This window comes from Culex quinquefasciatus, chromosome 2, assembly GCF_015732765.1.
Source record: "Culex quinquefasciatus strain JHB chromosome 2, VPISU_Cqui_1.0_pri_paternal, whole genome shotgun sequence".
In the NCBI taxonomy this organism is placed as follows: Eukaryota; Metazoa; Arthropoda; class Insecta; order Diptera; family Culicidae; genus Culex; species Culex quinquefasciatus.
In genome coordinates, this window is record NC_051862.1 from 215,728,840 (window position 1) to 215,745,046 (window position 16,207).

A 16,207-nucleotide genomic window follows, 5' to 3' on the forward strand; every position below is an offset into this window, starting at 1 on the left:
ATCGCACAAAAACGCATTTAAAAATTTTCAAAAAAAAAGTTTAGTTGGCGATGGGAAAATGATTTATACGAAATTTATAGGCTTGTTTTCAAAATTTAAAAAAATGCCTGGATGCAATGCACAATCCTCTACGAAGTGAGATTTTTTTTCATTTTTTTTGTGTTATTTAATCTGGCTGAACCTTCTTGGGTGCCTTCCGAATGTCCAATGAAGCCATTTTGCAACATAAATTTGTCCATATAATATTCCATACCATTTGGCAACTGTCCATACAAAAATGGAATATGAAAATTGAAATATCTGTATCTGTATCTGTAGGTATGGATGAGGACTACACCGAAAAAAAATGACAGACGGTTTAAAGCTGATTTTTAAAATTACTCTTACCCAATATTTTCAACATTTTCCAATAAAACACAACACGGCGTGTTTTCTAGAACAACCTTATCAAGAAAAAATAGTCATCGCTACTTTCAAATGTGTCTTATAGGAAATTTTCTCAGCTTTCCAATGCTGCTATGAGCGAAATGTTTCATCGGGAAATTTCTGAGATATCTCTATTTTAAGTTTTTTGGTTTAAAATTTCTTTATTATTTATTGGAAATGTTATACTAATTGTTCAGAAAACTTATGAAATGATGTGTTTCATGTGTCATTTACTCATCAAAATGTGCAAAATAAGACAAGAAACAACTTTGTAGAAGGTTGCAAATCGCTAAACATTTTGAAAATGAAGCTTTAACCATTTTTTAATATATGGAATTTATTCAGAAATTTAAATCATAAAACAATGTAAAAATATATTTTTATAACATTATTACATATATTTTTTGTGTACAAATATCACGAGTCTGCTCTGATTTAGCTTGGTCAACCAAAACTTTGGCAGGTTTGTGATTGTTAATAGTATTATTGAATTTTAATGAATAAATTTGATATTTTCATTAACCAGAAACATAAATACAAATATGATTTTAAATCGAAATGTACTACATATTACTGTTACAAGCTTCAAAAGTCATATTTTCATGAGAATAAAATAAATATAAAATTTTATAAAATGTTTACTGTTGAAAATGCACTTAAAAGTAGCAATAAAACTCGACTTTTCCAATTCAGAATGCTTAAAACACCGTCACAAACTTTTTTTTTGTTTTAACAATATTTTTATTATTAAAAAAAACAAAAAAAGTCTTTCCAAACGATTTGAACAAGAATCAAGAAATAAAACATTTTTTAAAAAAGATGAGGTTAAAGATGAGAGTCTTATAAACTTCTAAAATATTGCTTTTTCCTTGATCATTTAGTACAAAAAAACTAAAACAATCATTTCATACTAGTGGAAAGTGTTTTTCTTAAAGCTTGCAACAGTAGTTTGCAGTTCAATTTCGAGTATTAAACATGTTTTGTATTCATGCAACTGGTTAATGTTTGATTAACCCTCTCACGCCCATGGTTACTCCAGAGCACCAAAACTTTGAATTCAAATATCTCGGAACTGACACAACTTTTCATGATGCTTTAAGTTGCAGGTGTTCATGTAGAATGTATACTAACATCTCCCCAAATTTCATCAAATTTGGTTAAGCACAAGCAAAGTTAGTGTGAAATGTAAACAAAAATGGGCCAATTTTAGGGAAATAAATAAGACCTGTTTTCGAAAGCCCGTAAAAAATACCAAACACAAAATTTTATGAAACAAAAAATGTTTTGCTATCATTTGAACCTTGGACAAGAACCCCTGTGAATAACATTGTTAGTTTGGACCGGTTTTAAGTGTTTTTCAACCTTTTTCATTTGGTGCACCAGAGCACCACCTAGGCATATGAGCAACTAAATATTCAGGAGCACTTTTTCTAAATTACAGAAAAGCTTATTTTTATCAAAACAAAGTTTATAAACGTTTTGACTATTCATAAACAAGACAAAACATTGTTATTAGACCGATAATTTTATTATTTTCCTCATTTTTCATGAAAATGGTTGTTTGTGGGTTTTGAATGAGCCAATCAAAGAAACCTGAAAATGCAGAGATTTTAGAATTTGTAGTTAATACTTCAGAAATATGGTCTTACAGCAAAGAATAAGTAGTTTTTAACACATTTCGAAGCGTTTTCAAACAAATGAACCAATAGATTTGAAGAAAACGAGATTTTGTGGTTTAAAAAAAAGTTGCTCATCTTCCTGATGGTGCTCTGGTGCACCACTTCAAATTCTACTTTTTTGCCTCAATTCTATGTTTGTGAGTCAAAGTAAAGTATTTCCTGCATTATTGTACCAAAATTAAGCCATTTACTATTTTTACGATAAGCAAACAGCTCTGGGCGTTAGAGGGTTAAGGAAATATGTTAATTATTTATAAAAATCTTGTAATAACCTATCAATCTCAAACCTGTAAAAATTTCGGTTGTATCAGCTTATTGCAAGCTGAATCATAGTAGACCGGTGTTATTTGTACACAACAATTATGTAATAATCAATTTATTCTAGTAAAAATAATATTTTAATGCGGTTTAAGGATTTTAATTTCTGAATAAATCTCACATATTCAAAAATTCGGTTAAAACAAAATTTTCAAAATGTTTAGCGGTTTGCAACCGTCAACAAAGTTGTTTCTTGTCTTATTTTGCACTTTTTGATGAGTAAATGACACATGAAACACATCATTTGACAAGTTTCCTGGACTGTTATTTAAAAGTTTCCAATAAATGATTAAGGATTTTAAAACAAAAAACTTAAAATAGAGATATCTCAGAAATTTCCCGATGAAACATTTCGCTCTTAAAAGCATTGGAAAGCTGAGAAAATTTCCTATAAGATACTTTTGAAAGTAGCAATGACTATTTTTTTTACTTAAGGTTGCCCAGAAAACACGCCGTGCACAATTCTTATATAATTTTTTATTTGTTTTAGGCGATATAAAGATGGAATTTTCAGAATATTCCTGAAAAGTAAAAAATCTTTGTCCAGTTATGCTTTTTTTTATATTTTTATATTAATTTAAATCAAACAGTACTTTAGTTTAGCTTAGCTTAGCTGGGTTGACCGTACTCTAGCCGAGCATAAAGCTCGCAAAAGCTAGGTTGGCGCCGATAAGAAAAATAAATAAATCAGGAATGTGCCGAATGACACATTACCAATTTAAACCAAACAGTACTTTAGTGGAATTTTGATAAAGTGCACCGTATTGCCATTTTTAAGTAACCTTTTTGAATAAGTCGCTGTGTTCAATTAATAAAAAAAAAAACAGTGTCCATGTTTTCCCATTTTTTCTACAAAGTTTCAAATAATTCTGACAATTCTTATGACGCCTCTAGCTTGGTAATTTTTTTCCTTAATAGGTTAATTTAATTTATTGTGCATTGTGTGATTGTGAACCATCCGGTGAACCATTTAGTGAAGGAAATTCGCACCTCCAAATTCTTTTCAAAGCAAGCTAATTTTAATGTTTCACAAGATACTCTGTTATTACTCTTAGCTTTACAACTGTAATTACCAAAGCCGATTCGGTCCTTACCAGGTCCCTGTACCAAAAATGACCTAATAAAAATAATTTTATGAAAAAATCGAATTATTGGTAAAGGGATTTTACACTTCCATGACAGTAGGTTTACAAAATAATGTGCAATTCAAACACTAATTTTTAATGTGTGTGAGAACAATTGACCCCAAATTCGTTGGTAAAGTAAAATAAAAGTAAGTTATTGCTTTCCGATTTAAACTTATTCGATTTTTCATACTCGAACGCGGAAGAAAAGAGTTCATTGAAATATTACGCAAAACATTTTTTTTAATTGTTTAGACAACACAATCTCAAATTTGTAAAATAAATTAGTTCCCGAAAGGTGTGACTTTTAATTTAAAGGCAACGGGCTTTAGACATGACATCTAAGGCCATATTAAACTAAAATAAAGCTTCAGTGCAGGAATTTATTCACTTTTCAGATTTTTTCTCCCTGTTATTAAAAAAAAACTTAAATTGCAAAAATTAGATCCTTTTGAGGATAATTTTCGTGTCTTAACCCTCTAACGCCCATGGTTACTCCAGAGCACCAAAAATTTTTGTGTTCAAAATTAAATTTCTCTACAATCATGCATATTTTCAACCTGGTTCAGCCTGCATTAGTTCATAAAGAAGGTTAACTTCTAACCATTAAAATTTCATCCAATTTGGTCGATTCAGTTATGAGTAATGGTGAAAAACGTAAAAATCCTCGATTTTGCTCTGGGCGGGAAGGGGTTAAATAAACTATCGCAAAAATATTCACAAAAAAAGATAAAATTGAAGAAAACTCCAAAGAAAAACCGAAGAGTAAAAAAACTATTTGTAAATTAAACAACCGAAAGAACTCTAAAAATACTTAAATTTTACTCAAAGAAATAGTTTGAAATTTAAGCCCATACGATACCCTAAAAAATAACATTTTTCCAAGTCAAATAACAGTATTTCAATAACATTTTCAAAACCAAGTCCTCACCATGCTCCGCTCTCAAATTGTTTCAACCTAACGAACTCAAATGCTCACGTTCGCATCTCATCGCCATACATTTTCTCTCTCTTTATAACGAAGTCGTACCCATCGGAATGTTTCTAGTCTTAATTTAACCGCCGGCGAGTTTGGATCAAAAAAACAGCAACTGTCGTTCAAACCCTTTCGCATTTCGGAAATCCGCAGCAGAACAACAACAATACAAAAGTGCAGTCATCAGACTACATTCGAGAAGTTTGTGAACCGAAACAAGAGGCAGTAAAAAACCACGAAAAATGAGCAATATTGGTAAGTGTAATTAGTTTTTGTTGTTGGTGTTTTTTATACTTCTTTCCTATTTGGTTTACAAAGTATCTTAAAATTACCGTTACTTTTTCGGGGCGTCGTTTTACTGCACCTTTTGCCAAAAAGTTCGATGCTTTCTAATGTGGAACACGTCATGTGTGAAGAAAGAGAGGCGAAATTGCCGGTACGTTTGCCGGTCGCGAAAAATCGAAGATATACCGAGAAGTGAAAAACCAAACAAGTTCACCCTGAATTCTAGGAAAAAGCTAAAGAATTGTGGGCGAGGAAAATGAAGCTAAAAATAATTTATATTTCCTGAACCAATTTGTCGAGTTCTCGGCAGAGTTGCTTTCGCTTCTTGGAAAGCGACAATTTCGTGATTCACTTTTTGGGGTCAGCGTAAAAATCAATACAAAACACGATGTAATGAAGATTCTACTGAACCAAGAAGAGTCGAGTAAAGTTCCTTAACTAAATCGACAACAACACAATCATTGGCACATGAATGTTAATAAGAAGTCGACCTCGTTTCTCCCAGTACTAACGAATGATCACAAGTCTGTAATGTAACCACTAGTAGCGGGGTACCTTCCAATGACGCCGAGGTGACACGTCTCATGTATCATCCCACCGATCTTTGCCGCTTAGCTTATAGACTTAGCTATAGAGAGAGTTGCAAACTGCTGCTGCTGCTTGAGGCATGACATCATCACTATCATTGGCCGTGTTGCGATTTTTTCTAGCGTTGATTTGGTGAACAAATAACAACAACATTAATCTGCGCTGCACAGAAAAAAATAATGTAAATTTGGAAGCTGTAATTTTGAAAGGTTGAATATTACCTCTTTTATGATGTAATTTTACCTCAATTTAGACTGAAAAAGTGACATTACACCAGAATAGCGGTAAAATTACACATTTTCAGAGGTAAAATTACACCTTTTTTCTGACATAAAAGATGTACCCCTTCCCAGATGTAATATTACCATGATTTTTTTTTCTGTGTGGGAGAGGAAGTTTGGGCAGATTTGGATGCTGCGGTTGAGAGAGCAGATCAACATTTGAGGAAAAATATAAATGCTTGACGTTAATTTGTTTATTTGTTCAGAAGCTGTGTTTGAAATTCTTTCAATTCTATTGAAATCACGTAATTCTGTTAAAATTGTATTATTTATTTTCTTTTTCTTTCTTTCGAAAAACCCATTGTGAACAGCATACTTTGCTAATTAATCACTTCCTCTTCAATCACAGAAGTTTTTTTCTAACATATAAGCACGATCTGCTAAACTAACTGGAGCAATTAACATATTTGCGCTAGTTGACCTGTTGTTGCAGTACTGTCTTATTAGCACTCGTTATGTTAAAATAGAAACAAAATAAATTTTAAAGATTTGTTTTATAAATTGCAACAGAGTAAGAAAATTGTAAGCTTTTGAAACAGTTGTTAAAAACAATATTTTTCAAATTCTTTGGATTCAAAATTCAAAACAAAATGTTTAAATAAAGATGGCATTGATGAGAGAAATAGGAACAAATATTAAATTTCAAAATTAAAACAAATCATATTTGATCATAATATTTATAAAAAAAAAACAAGCCTTACCCGACAAACTTTGTTCTGCCTTTTTTGTTTGTTGACGTTTTTAGCTGGTTTGCTTATTCAGCCTACTGCGATCAAAATTTTATTTTACGCAACTTTTCCCATACAATCTGCAAATTTTCCGGAACCGGTTCCAGATTGCCCAAAGTTGTCACTTTTTGGCGTAAGAACCTTCCTTGGACTTATACGAACCCAACGCAACAAAGAGCACCTCGATCCGACGTTCCGTATTGAACTGGCTCGCGTTCGAACAAAACCGTCGAAATTTTTTATATTTATATAAAAAAATAAGTCATACTAAGATAATTCTGTGATTTTTTTTTACCATTATTTTCCATAGTTGTTAGGTCCATGGCCCAATAATAATGCTATAAAGAGATTCCGAAATTTATGTCAGCGAAAAGCTTTTTGGCTAAAAATTACGAAAACTTATTGAAAAATAACCAATCACAATTCAAAAAATCTATTATGTTAAATCCATAATCATAATTCGAGTACTATTTTGTTAAATATAAGGTAAAAAAATGATGTCATGCACAATACAATAACATTTTGAATGTCAGTCAAAGTTTTTGAATATTTTATATTTTATGGAAATTTGGGTGAAAAAAACAAAATTCGTGCAAATCTTATAAAATATATGTATTTAAAAAAATCTTTTTTGTGAAAGCTATAAGCATAATTCGAGCACTATATTGTTTGATACAAGGTTGTTCGTAATAAAAAGGTATTTCATGTTCAAAACAATAACATTTTGAATATCTGTTCCAGATTTGTCTTCGGATATTTTATTTTAAAAAAACTATTTATTTAAAAAAAAAAGTGTATAAAAATCGATGATTTGTGGAAACTTGGGTGTTTTTGAATACCCCTGGCCTGAGTCGGTTTCGAAAACACCCAAAAGGCAAAAAAAATTGATTATTGGACCTTTTAATGAAATACTCGAAATTTTTACCAAATCACGTTTTGCTTGACACCCATATTTAACTGTTGTACGCATCATTGTCTCACATCACTTTATATATTTTTAAGGGAAAGTACGGCATTTTTTTAAATTTAATAAATTGACTTAAGGTAAAAATTAAATTAGACAAAAATAGCCTGAAATTATTGTATGATCTTAACAATATTTTTCCATGACGGAGTCAATAATATGATCATCGCTGCAAATAAAATAAAATGTTGCTTAACTTGAATAAACAATTAAGAGAACATTATTTTTCCACGACCAATGTACACTAGAGTTAAATGTAGAAAATTTGATACTTCAAGATTTATTTTTTTAAATAAACCGGTTTCCGGATGCAGTCTAGTCCAAGCCCTCAGAAAAATTTCAATTCGGACAAACGAATTTAAAAAAAAATTGCTGGTGATCCGGAAATTTTTAACCCAAGATGGCGGCCAAAAAGACGATGATGAAATACAGAGAATATTCATTTGGCAATGTAAATGGCAACCAACCACTCGAATTTGACTAAATTTGGGTCGCACAACTCAAATTTGACGTTCGGATAATCGCAATGGAGAACCCGCCGTAGAGCAGTTTTTGCTTTTTTTTCTACGATATATTTCAATTTCTTATGGAGAGACTGTCAAAAAACTGCTCGACAGCGGGTACTCAATTTCGGATAATCGAGTCTGGACTGTATTTTATATTAAGTCTCCATGCAATTTAAATTGTGAACACGTTTTATACAAAAATAGTATGAACAGATTTAAAACCACGTTTCCAGAGAGAAAAAAAAGTGTGCAATTTCGGCATATCGAAAAATTGTGTTCGCTTTAAAATCTGGAGTTTTTTTTAAAGGTCCAATAAACCAAATTTCCAGTTTTTGCTTTTTGGGTGTTTTTAAAACCGCCTTGAGTCAGCGGTATTAAAAAATACCCAAAAAGCAAAAACTGCAAATTTGGTTTATTGGACCTTTTCAAAAAAAACTCCAGAAATGTTTTCACTTAGGCTGGTACAAATATTTTTTTAAAGTTTTGTCGCCAATTTGTCGTCAATTTAAAATGGATTACGCTGTTTAAGAATCATTTTAAGGATGTTTGTGTTTATTCAAAAAAACATAATTTTTTTGTAAATTTTCGATGTAAAGTACCACTAATGATTTTTTTAGTTTGCTGAAATTTCGTTTTCGTCAAACATTTTTTGAAAACTAATGATTGAGTAATTCCATGTCAAATAACTTGTAACTTGTAACTTGAAACTTTGTAGACATGTTATCCTATGCTTACATAAGCCATTTTAGTGTATATGGAGCCAGTTGCAATCGATTATAACATTTGAGAAGGGCGTAAGTGTTAAGTTTTTTTTTGTATTACGTAATGTAAATATTGCTGTAACTCGAAGCCGTTGCATCTTATCAAAAAGTGGTCAAAGACAAACCTGTAGGATGGATGTGCTTTCTGAGAGAAAAAAATACACTGAAAGAAGAAAAATAGCCTAAGATGTTATAAAAACATTTAGTTGCTCTAAACGTCACCATCCTTGTGAAGTTACATTTACAGTTAATGTTGAAAAAAATTGAGGTTTTTGGCAATTTTTGGGCAACTTCTATGGGAGAGACTTGGTTTTTAGTCTCGAAAATATTTTCCCCGGAAAGTTCGTCCGATTTCCTACAAGTTTGCCTTTCACAGCATTTCAATTGGAAGTATGGGCTCACAGATATAAGCTCGTTCCTAAATTGCTCGTTCCTCGTTCCTGAAAACAAAATATTTTTTTTGAGTGTAGTAAAGTAAATTAGCTTACATCAACAATAAAACGAGTTATTGAAGGTGGTCAAAGACAAACTTAGTGTGATTTGCATTTTAAAACACTTTTTTCATTCGAAAGTAGAGACTTTGGCTTTTTATTTCAATTTTACAATATTTTTGGTTGAATTTCAAAATTCAAATCAAATTAAAAACTTCCTGAAAAGCATATAAGCCAATACAACTAAAATGTTCAGAACATCGTTGATGCATTGTCCAGCCATGTAAGTTCAGATGCAACTGATAGACAGGTGATGTGTAGGTGTAAGGCTAGCAGGGGCACAAATTATTCACTTCATTCATTCCGCGTGGTTGTCAGCATCACAGCACGTGCATTCATAGACAATGACGTAAACCTTAAAATATAAAGTTTATTGCAAATTCAAGCTAGTTATGGTGTGACCATTGCAACCGTTGTTTTTTTTTATTTGTTGCTCTCATGCCTTTTTAATGCGAAATAAAACAGTTTTACTCCTAAATTTATACTTGGAACAATTATTTTGCGTGCCCTCATTAAGTATGCAAAGCTCATCCAATGGCAGGCAACCCATTTGTAGTGTACACCTGCAGCATTGAATTTTGCAATGCAAGCTGATATCACCTGGACAAAACATTTGAGGTAACCTTTAGCTTATCAATAAATTTTGATAAATTATTTCGTTATGTCCGGAAATTTGTAATTCTGAAGATTATTATTTTCAAATGTGAACAAAAATTAATTTCATATTAAATCAATCGTAGCCGAGAGGGTTACCCAACTAAACCCCCCAAAACCTTCCCACCATTTAAGTAGCTTGTTTTATTAGTTCCACCTTTCTTGTTCATCCACCTTTCCATTTCCTCATGCATGGCTACCCTAATGGCAGTCCAAGCTTGTCTTACGATTTGGTCTAAAAATAATGTCTGACTCACCCAGCGTCATCGTCATCGTCATCGTAAACGACGTTCTGCACCACAACCCAGATTCTGTCCAGTTCGTGTTTTTTTTCGCTGTTGTCTTTGAAAAATCGCACCGCTTCATATATTTTCTGACCTCCCCACCCGGTCGGGCGGTGATAATGTTGCAATGCAGTTGACCGTTTTCGTTAGGGTGGTCCGATTTTGGTTTTCGGTGTCGGCTACTAACAATCATGTGTTGTTTCATACTTTTTTTTAATGGTTGATGTAATCATGCACTTATTGAAAGTAAGACCTTCTGCATGCCTCTCCCCAACCTTTCCGTAGTCGTTGTCGTAATACGTTTGATTAGCTTTATTGGAAGTTCAAGCCCAGGGTCATTCCGCACACCCAATCGCACCCAACATTCTTCTCCATCATCAATCCAGGTGCCCCCCCTCATCGTCGGGTGAAGGAAAAGAAACGTCCCAACGAGGAACAAGCCCCCGATGTAACTAACTCGTCCGCCGAGCCAAGTCCTTCCGAATCGTCGGAGGATCGATCTCAAGCATTTGTAGAACCGGCGCGAGCCCCTGAAGCTTCACAGCAGCAGGAGCAACCGCCAGTCTTGCAATCAGCGGTTAGGTTGATAGGTAAGTTTGGAATTTTCGGTCACATGTTCGTTGCCAGAACCGGTTCGAGCGCCAGAATTTGCCAAATTTGAATATTTTAAAAACCGTCAAAAGTCACATGACTCTGATGTCGACACACCTCTCCCGGCGGAAAGCATCGCCATTTCTCAAGTCTCAAGTAAAAAGCGAATGACAAGATCGAATCGGCATGCGATGGAGATGCGACTGGCTGGAGTGATTCACTGGTGATGGACGGGACGTTTGGACGTTAGACACGTGTGTGTTTGTCCAGAATGAAACGAGAACACAAGCAATTAGTGTCGAGACAATTGTTGCTTTTGATGAAGTTATGTGAGTGGGATGGCTATCGCGGTGGAGATTGATTGAAGTCCTCAGCAAATTTTATAAGGGAGAACCAGCAAAAAACACGAAAATTAAATTTCCAAACGAATCTTCAAATCTAAAATCATTTTTTTGCTAGATACATAGAAACCAATCATTAAAACATTACCAGTTTGTCAATTCATAGTTTTACGTTTGAGAAGCCCAACCAACCAACCAACCAAATAGACATGGTCAGATATTCAACTCATTACTCGTTGGAGAACCTTCCTTTCAAAAACCATTCAAAAATGAACAGGTTTCGAAAAAAAATACCACGAAAAGAAATTTACACAGCAAAAAACTATGTAAATTAGGAAGGTGTAAAATTGGAAGGTTTAATATTCACTCTTTTATGATGTAATATTACCTCAATTTAGAGTAAAAAAGTGGCATTACAACGATTACAACGAAATAGCGGTGAATGTACACATTTTTAGGGGTGACAAAATTCGCCTTTTCGCGCATTTTCGCATTCGCATGGAGATGGTGATCTTAGCGGGTTGCAGACTGGATTTCGTCATGTATGTGTGATGATTGTCCAGCTCAGGTTGCATAGAAATTGATTAAAGGGAATTAATGGAATTGATGCTAAACTTACTTAGAAAAAGGTAGCGAAACCGCAGGCTCTTTTTCCCAACCCTATTGTGGAACTCGATCAACATTTTTAGGGGTGACAAAATTACACATTTTTTTTGGCATAAAAGATTCCCAGTTGTAATATTACCATGTTTTGTTTTTTTTTTACTGTGCAGTTAAAGCAAAAATAATACATGGGTTATTCTCTACCAACTCACACTAAATCGGGAAAAGTTGCCCCGACCCCTCTTCGATTTGCGTGAAACTTTGTCCTAAGGGGTAACTTTTGTCCCTGATCACGAATCCGAGGTCCGTTTTTTGATATCTCGAGACGGAGGGGCGGTACGACGCCATTCATTTTTGAACATGCGAAAAAGGCCTGTTTTTCAATAATTTGCAGCCTGAAACGGTGATGAGATAGAAATTTGATGTCAAAGTATTTTTCATCGAAAAAAACACTAAAAAAGTTTTAAAAACTCTGCCATTTTCCGTTACTTGACTGTATTTTTTTTTTTTTTTTTTTTGGAACGTGTCATTTTAAGGGAAATTTAATGCACTTTGCAAATCTACATTGACCCAGAAGGGTAATTTTTTCATTTAGAACATTTTTTTCATTTTACGATTTCATGTTTTTTCTAACTTTGCAGGGTATTTTTTAGAGTGTAATAATGTTCTACAAAGTTGTAGAGCAGACAATTACAAAAAATTTGATATACAAACATAAGGGGTTTGCTTATAAACACCACGATTTATCGCGATTTTACGAAAAAAAAAAGTTTTAAAAAGTTACGTACCTCTTTGTTTTGTCGTCCGTGTCTGATTCGCCGACTCGACTAACTGCACTTGAATTAACGAATCCAAATTAGGTAATTTGAATGACTGACAGCTGAATTTTGCCACGTGAGTGCATTTTAGTTCAAATCAGTAATACATAATTCGAATTACCACAATTCAAATTAAAATTATTCATCATCAAAAAAACATTTTTTTTTTTTATGATAGGGTCCTATAAACATAGGAAACACAATAGCTTATAGGACCTTTTCAAAGAAAACTCTAGAACTCTAGTAGGTGGATTCAATTGATAGTATCAGTCAGCGGTCGTGGACACGAACGATTCCCAAATGATGAAAAAAGTGAATTTAAAAGAAGTTATTGTTAAAATATTTCATCATAAACGACTTAAGATTACCCTTAGGTTTGGATCGATGCCACCATCTTTCGGTCACCTGCTCCGTTTGTTTGTCAACAAAGCTGCGGCTGGATCGTGAGGGGGGAGAGGTTTTGACATTTGGAGCTTAACATTTCAAAAGGGCACATAACTTTTGTAAACAATAGTGAATCCCTTTCACTCGAATGATAGTTTGCATAAGGTGTGAGAGGGATACACTCTTGTTTACAAAATTTTTGTGCCCTACACGATTTAAGAGCCCCCATCAGATCCTCCGGTGGTTGAAATTTTTTAGTTTGTTTTTAGTTAGATTGACAAGGTCATATCATAACAAACATTTGGTTGGGGTGCTTGAGTGCCGTGTAAAAATGGCGTCAAACTGAAAATGAAACCCGATGATTTGACAAGAAACATTGTCGAACCTTCGGGGTTTTAGGGTAAAGAGTTTTAACCGATTTTATAATAAAACAAATTATTTTGTATTTATATTAAAAAAAACACATTTAAAAAAACCATAAACCTAAAAGAAATCCATATTTCCGTTCCCTTTCCAGAAATCGAAACCGAGGACAAGCTGGAGTACCAGTTCCACCCGGCGACGAACGGCGTGGTCAACTTCAAGGTCCGTGCCAACAACGATGCCCATCTGGCGCTGACCAGCGGTCCCGCCGAGTCGGACCCCATGCTGGAGATCTTCATCGGGGGCTGGAAGAACACCAAGTCGGTCATCCGCAAGAACCGCACCAAGCCGGACGTTTGCGAGGTCGACACGCCCGACATCCTGAACGCGGGCGAGTTCCGTGGATTCTGGGTCAAGTGGCAGGATGACGTGATCACCGTTGGAATGGAAGGAGCCGCCGCGGCATTCCTGTCCTACGAGAACACCTCCGAGCCGTTCCCGATCAACTACTTTGGAGTTTGCACCGGCTGGGGAGCGTCCGGCTCGTGGATCATCGAGCAGAACGCACCGGCTCCGTCCGCTCCGGCTGCTCTTGTGTCCAGCGGAGGTGCCGCCTGTTGGGTCCCAGCGGCCAACGGAGAAGTTCCTCCGAATGCCGTGGTCGGAGGAGCCGACGGTGAAGACATGTACATTGCACGGTCCCAGCACGAGGGTGCCATCATTCCTGGCAAGCTGGTGGCCTCGCACGGATGCGCTTATGTCGCCTGGGGTGGAGTTGAGAACCCGAAGCAGGAGTACGAAGTCCTGTGCGACGGAAACGGAACGTTCGTGAGTACCAGTGGTGGTGAAATTCCACCGAACGCCATCCCTGCTGGAGAGTCCGAGGACGGCGAGCCGCTGTTCATCGGACGGGTTAACCACGAGGGCACGGTGACCGTGGGCAAGGTTCAGCAGTCCCACGGCGTTTGCTACATTCCATACGGCGGCCAGGAGTTGGCGTTTGCCGATTATGAAATCTATGTCAGCCAGTAAGCAAAGAAGAAAAGCCATTTTGGAGCAGCTACATGAAGTCAGCAGAGAATCTCTTGACCGTATAATGCGGAATGCACAGCTTAGATATGGAGCAAAAACACAAAATTAAGCTCGCTAAAAAGCATGAAACCACATGATGCCTGCACATTTATATTTATTGTTAATTAACGAATGTATTAATTTACTAGTAGAAATAAAAAAACACCAGCTTTTGAACCACAATAAATTGTTTTTCTATCTAAAAAAAATACACAAATGTTCCTTCTTGTTTAGATTTTCTTGTTCTGCATTCAACCTACAACTTATCTCAGTTTGGTTAGTATCGAGACAAAACGGGACACATGGAGCGAATTGGGACAGCATTGCGAAAATCAAGATAATTTCTCTGCTCAGAAGTGGATTAAGCTCTTTTTTGCAAACAATGACATATCAATGCAGCGAGCTGATAAAAGCAACACAGCTGGATTCAGGAGATTCAGTTTTGCATCAACAGTCGTAGCGGTCGGATTATTGGAATTCCATATTTTCCTCAATAATTCAGTAGCAAGTAAGTACAACAACTGGGGCGATTCTGGTTCTGAATTAAAATTATTCGCATACTTGTTTGATAGTAACTTAATGGAAATTTAGGAACATGACTTTAAAAAAGTAATGAATTTTGAATTAAAACTTCGTTACAGTGGAGCAATTAATCGGAACATCAGACGATCCGGATGTTGGGACCACAAAAACCCAAGACCCAACAATCTCATGGTATTGGGTTCCAGCCTCTAATGGAAAAGTGCCCGAAAAAGCCGTTGTTGGTGGATTTGACGGCGGAAATTTGTACATTGCCCGGGCTAATCACAAAGGTGAAGTGGTACCAGGAAAGCTGCACCCGCCGTCCGGAAGCTGCTACATCCCGTGGGGAGGCTCGGAACATCGCAAGACAAACTACGAAGTTCTGTGTAACGCAAAGGGAAAATTCGTCCATGCTTCCATTTCCCTTCCATTCCTAACAATGCTTACATTGGTGGATATTCCACAGTTAACAATGAACCTTACTATATCGGAAGAGTGAATATTTACAAGACGCTTACCCTTGGCAAAGTTTCACGAATGCACGGCCTTTGCTACATTCCGTACGGTGGAAAAGAGCTATATTTTACTGAGATGAAATTTACGTCAGCCAATAGAAGTTGCAGGTCAAAATAAAAAATAAAATGATAAAAAATTTTAAGCTTAAGCAAAAAACAAATGCAGAATACAAATAAATTCAAAATAAATAAATAGAAAAAAAAACTTCATTGAAGCCACCAACGTTTGAAGTGGGAATACAAAAGAATATTCTTTAATTTTACGTGCAAGAGGATTACAAAAAAAAGATTTCTATACTGCTAACTGGGGAGATTAGGGACAGACAGCTCACGGAAACCATGCGGAAGGAGTTCAAACAAAAGGACACCAAGATCAAAACAACGGTTGCTAAATGGGTACAACTAAGACAACTATGCGTATAAATACAGCCACTTGTGTTCATGAGTTAAATCGCTATATTCTCAGTAGTTGCAAATTCTTGTTCATGGTCTAATCATGCGTAGAACGGCAGTTAACTGTTCATATCCGCGTAAAAATCCCATATGCATTTTGATTACTGAATTAATGATGCAGTATGATTTTAATCTAGTTGACCAAACTAAAAATTTGCAGTACTCTGTTCAAACATACTAGAGGAAATCAGTTTTCTGTAAAAGTTAACATGTGAAAAACTTGCCTTGCGTTTTTCGCAGCTTGCTGTTTATACTAACAGGTCCTTGTTAGGTGCTCTAAAAACTGACAATATAAGATGACAGTCTCAATATGAACGACAAAGCAAAAATGCAACAATGCAGTTTGCAGTGTCAAATCACAAATTATTAATAAATCAATGATAAGCAAGTAAATAATAGATAATGTTTATACATCTGACCTGCTTGACAAAACCGTTATCCCGAAACGAAGTTCATTATCGTCGGGACAGGTCGGGACGAT

At 35.2% G+C, this 16,207-nt stretch overlaps 2 protein-coding genes across 3 annotated transcripts; both read left to right on the forward strand.

Annotated features, from left to right (window-relative positions):
- Positions 1 to 4,576: 4,576 nt before the first annotated feature.
- LOC6035997 lies at positions 4,577 to 14,419 on the forward strand. 2 transcript variants are annotated; one of them, XM_038255520.1, is made up of 3 exons: positions 4,577 to 4,778; positions 10,452 to 10,655; positions 13,320 to 14,419. In XM_038255520.1, exons 1-3 carry the CDS (start codon positions 4,766 to 4,768, stop codon positions 14,195 to 14,197), a joined length of 1,095 nt encoding a protein of 364 aa, XP_038111448.1. In that variant the 5' UTR covers positions 4,577 to 4,765; the 3' UTR covers positions 14,198 to 14,419. The 2 variants fall into 2 exon arrangements, with proteins under 2 accessions (XP_038111448.1, XP_038111449.1); XM_038255521.1 differs by lacking the exon at positions 10,452 to 10,655 and having other exon boundaries at positions 4,580 to 4,778.
- A 255-nt stretch (positions 14,420 to 14,674) lies between these two features.
- Positions 14,675 to 15,399, forward strand: LOC119767268. Its single transcript, XM_038255522.1, has 2 exons — positions 14,675 to 14,744; positions 14,878 to 15,399. Coding segments are annotated over exons 1-2 (381 nt in total). The 5' UTR covers positions 14,675 to 14,743; the 3' UTR covers positions 15,258 to 15,399.
- The last annotated feature ends 808 nt before the right edge of the window (positions 15,400 to 16,207 follow it).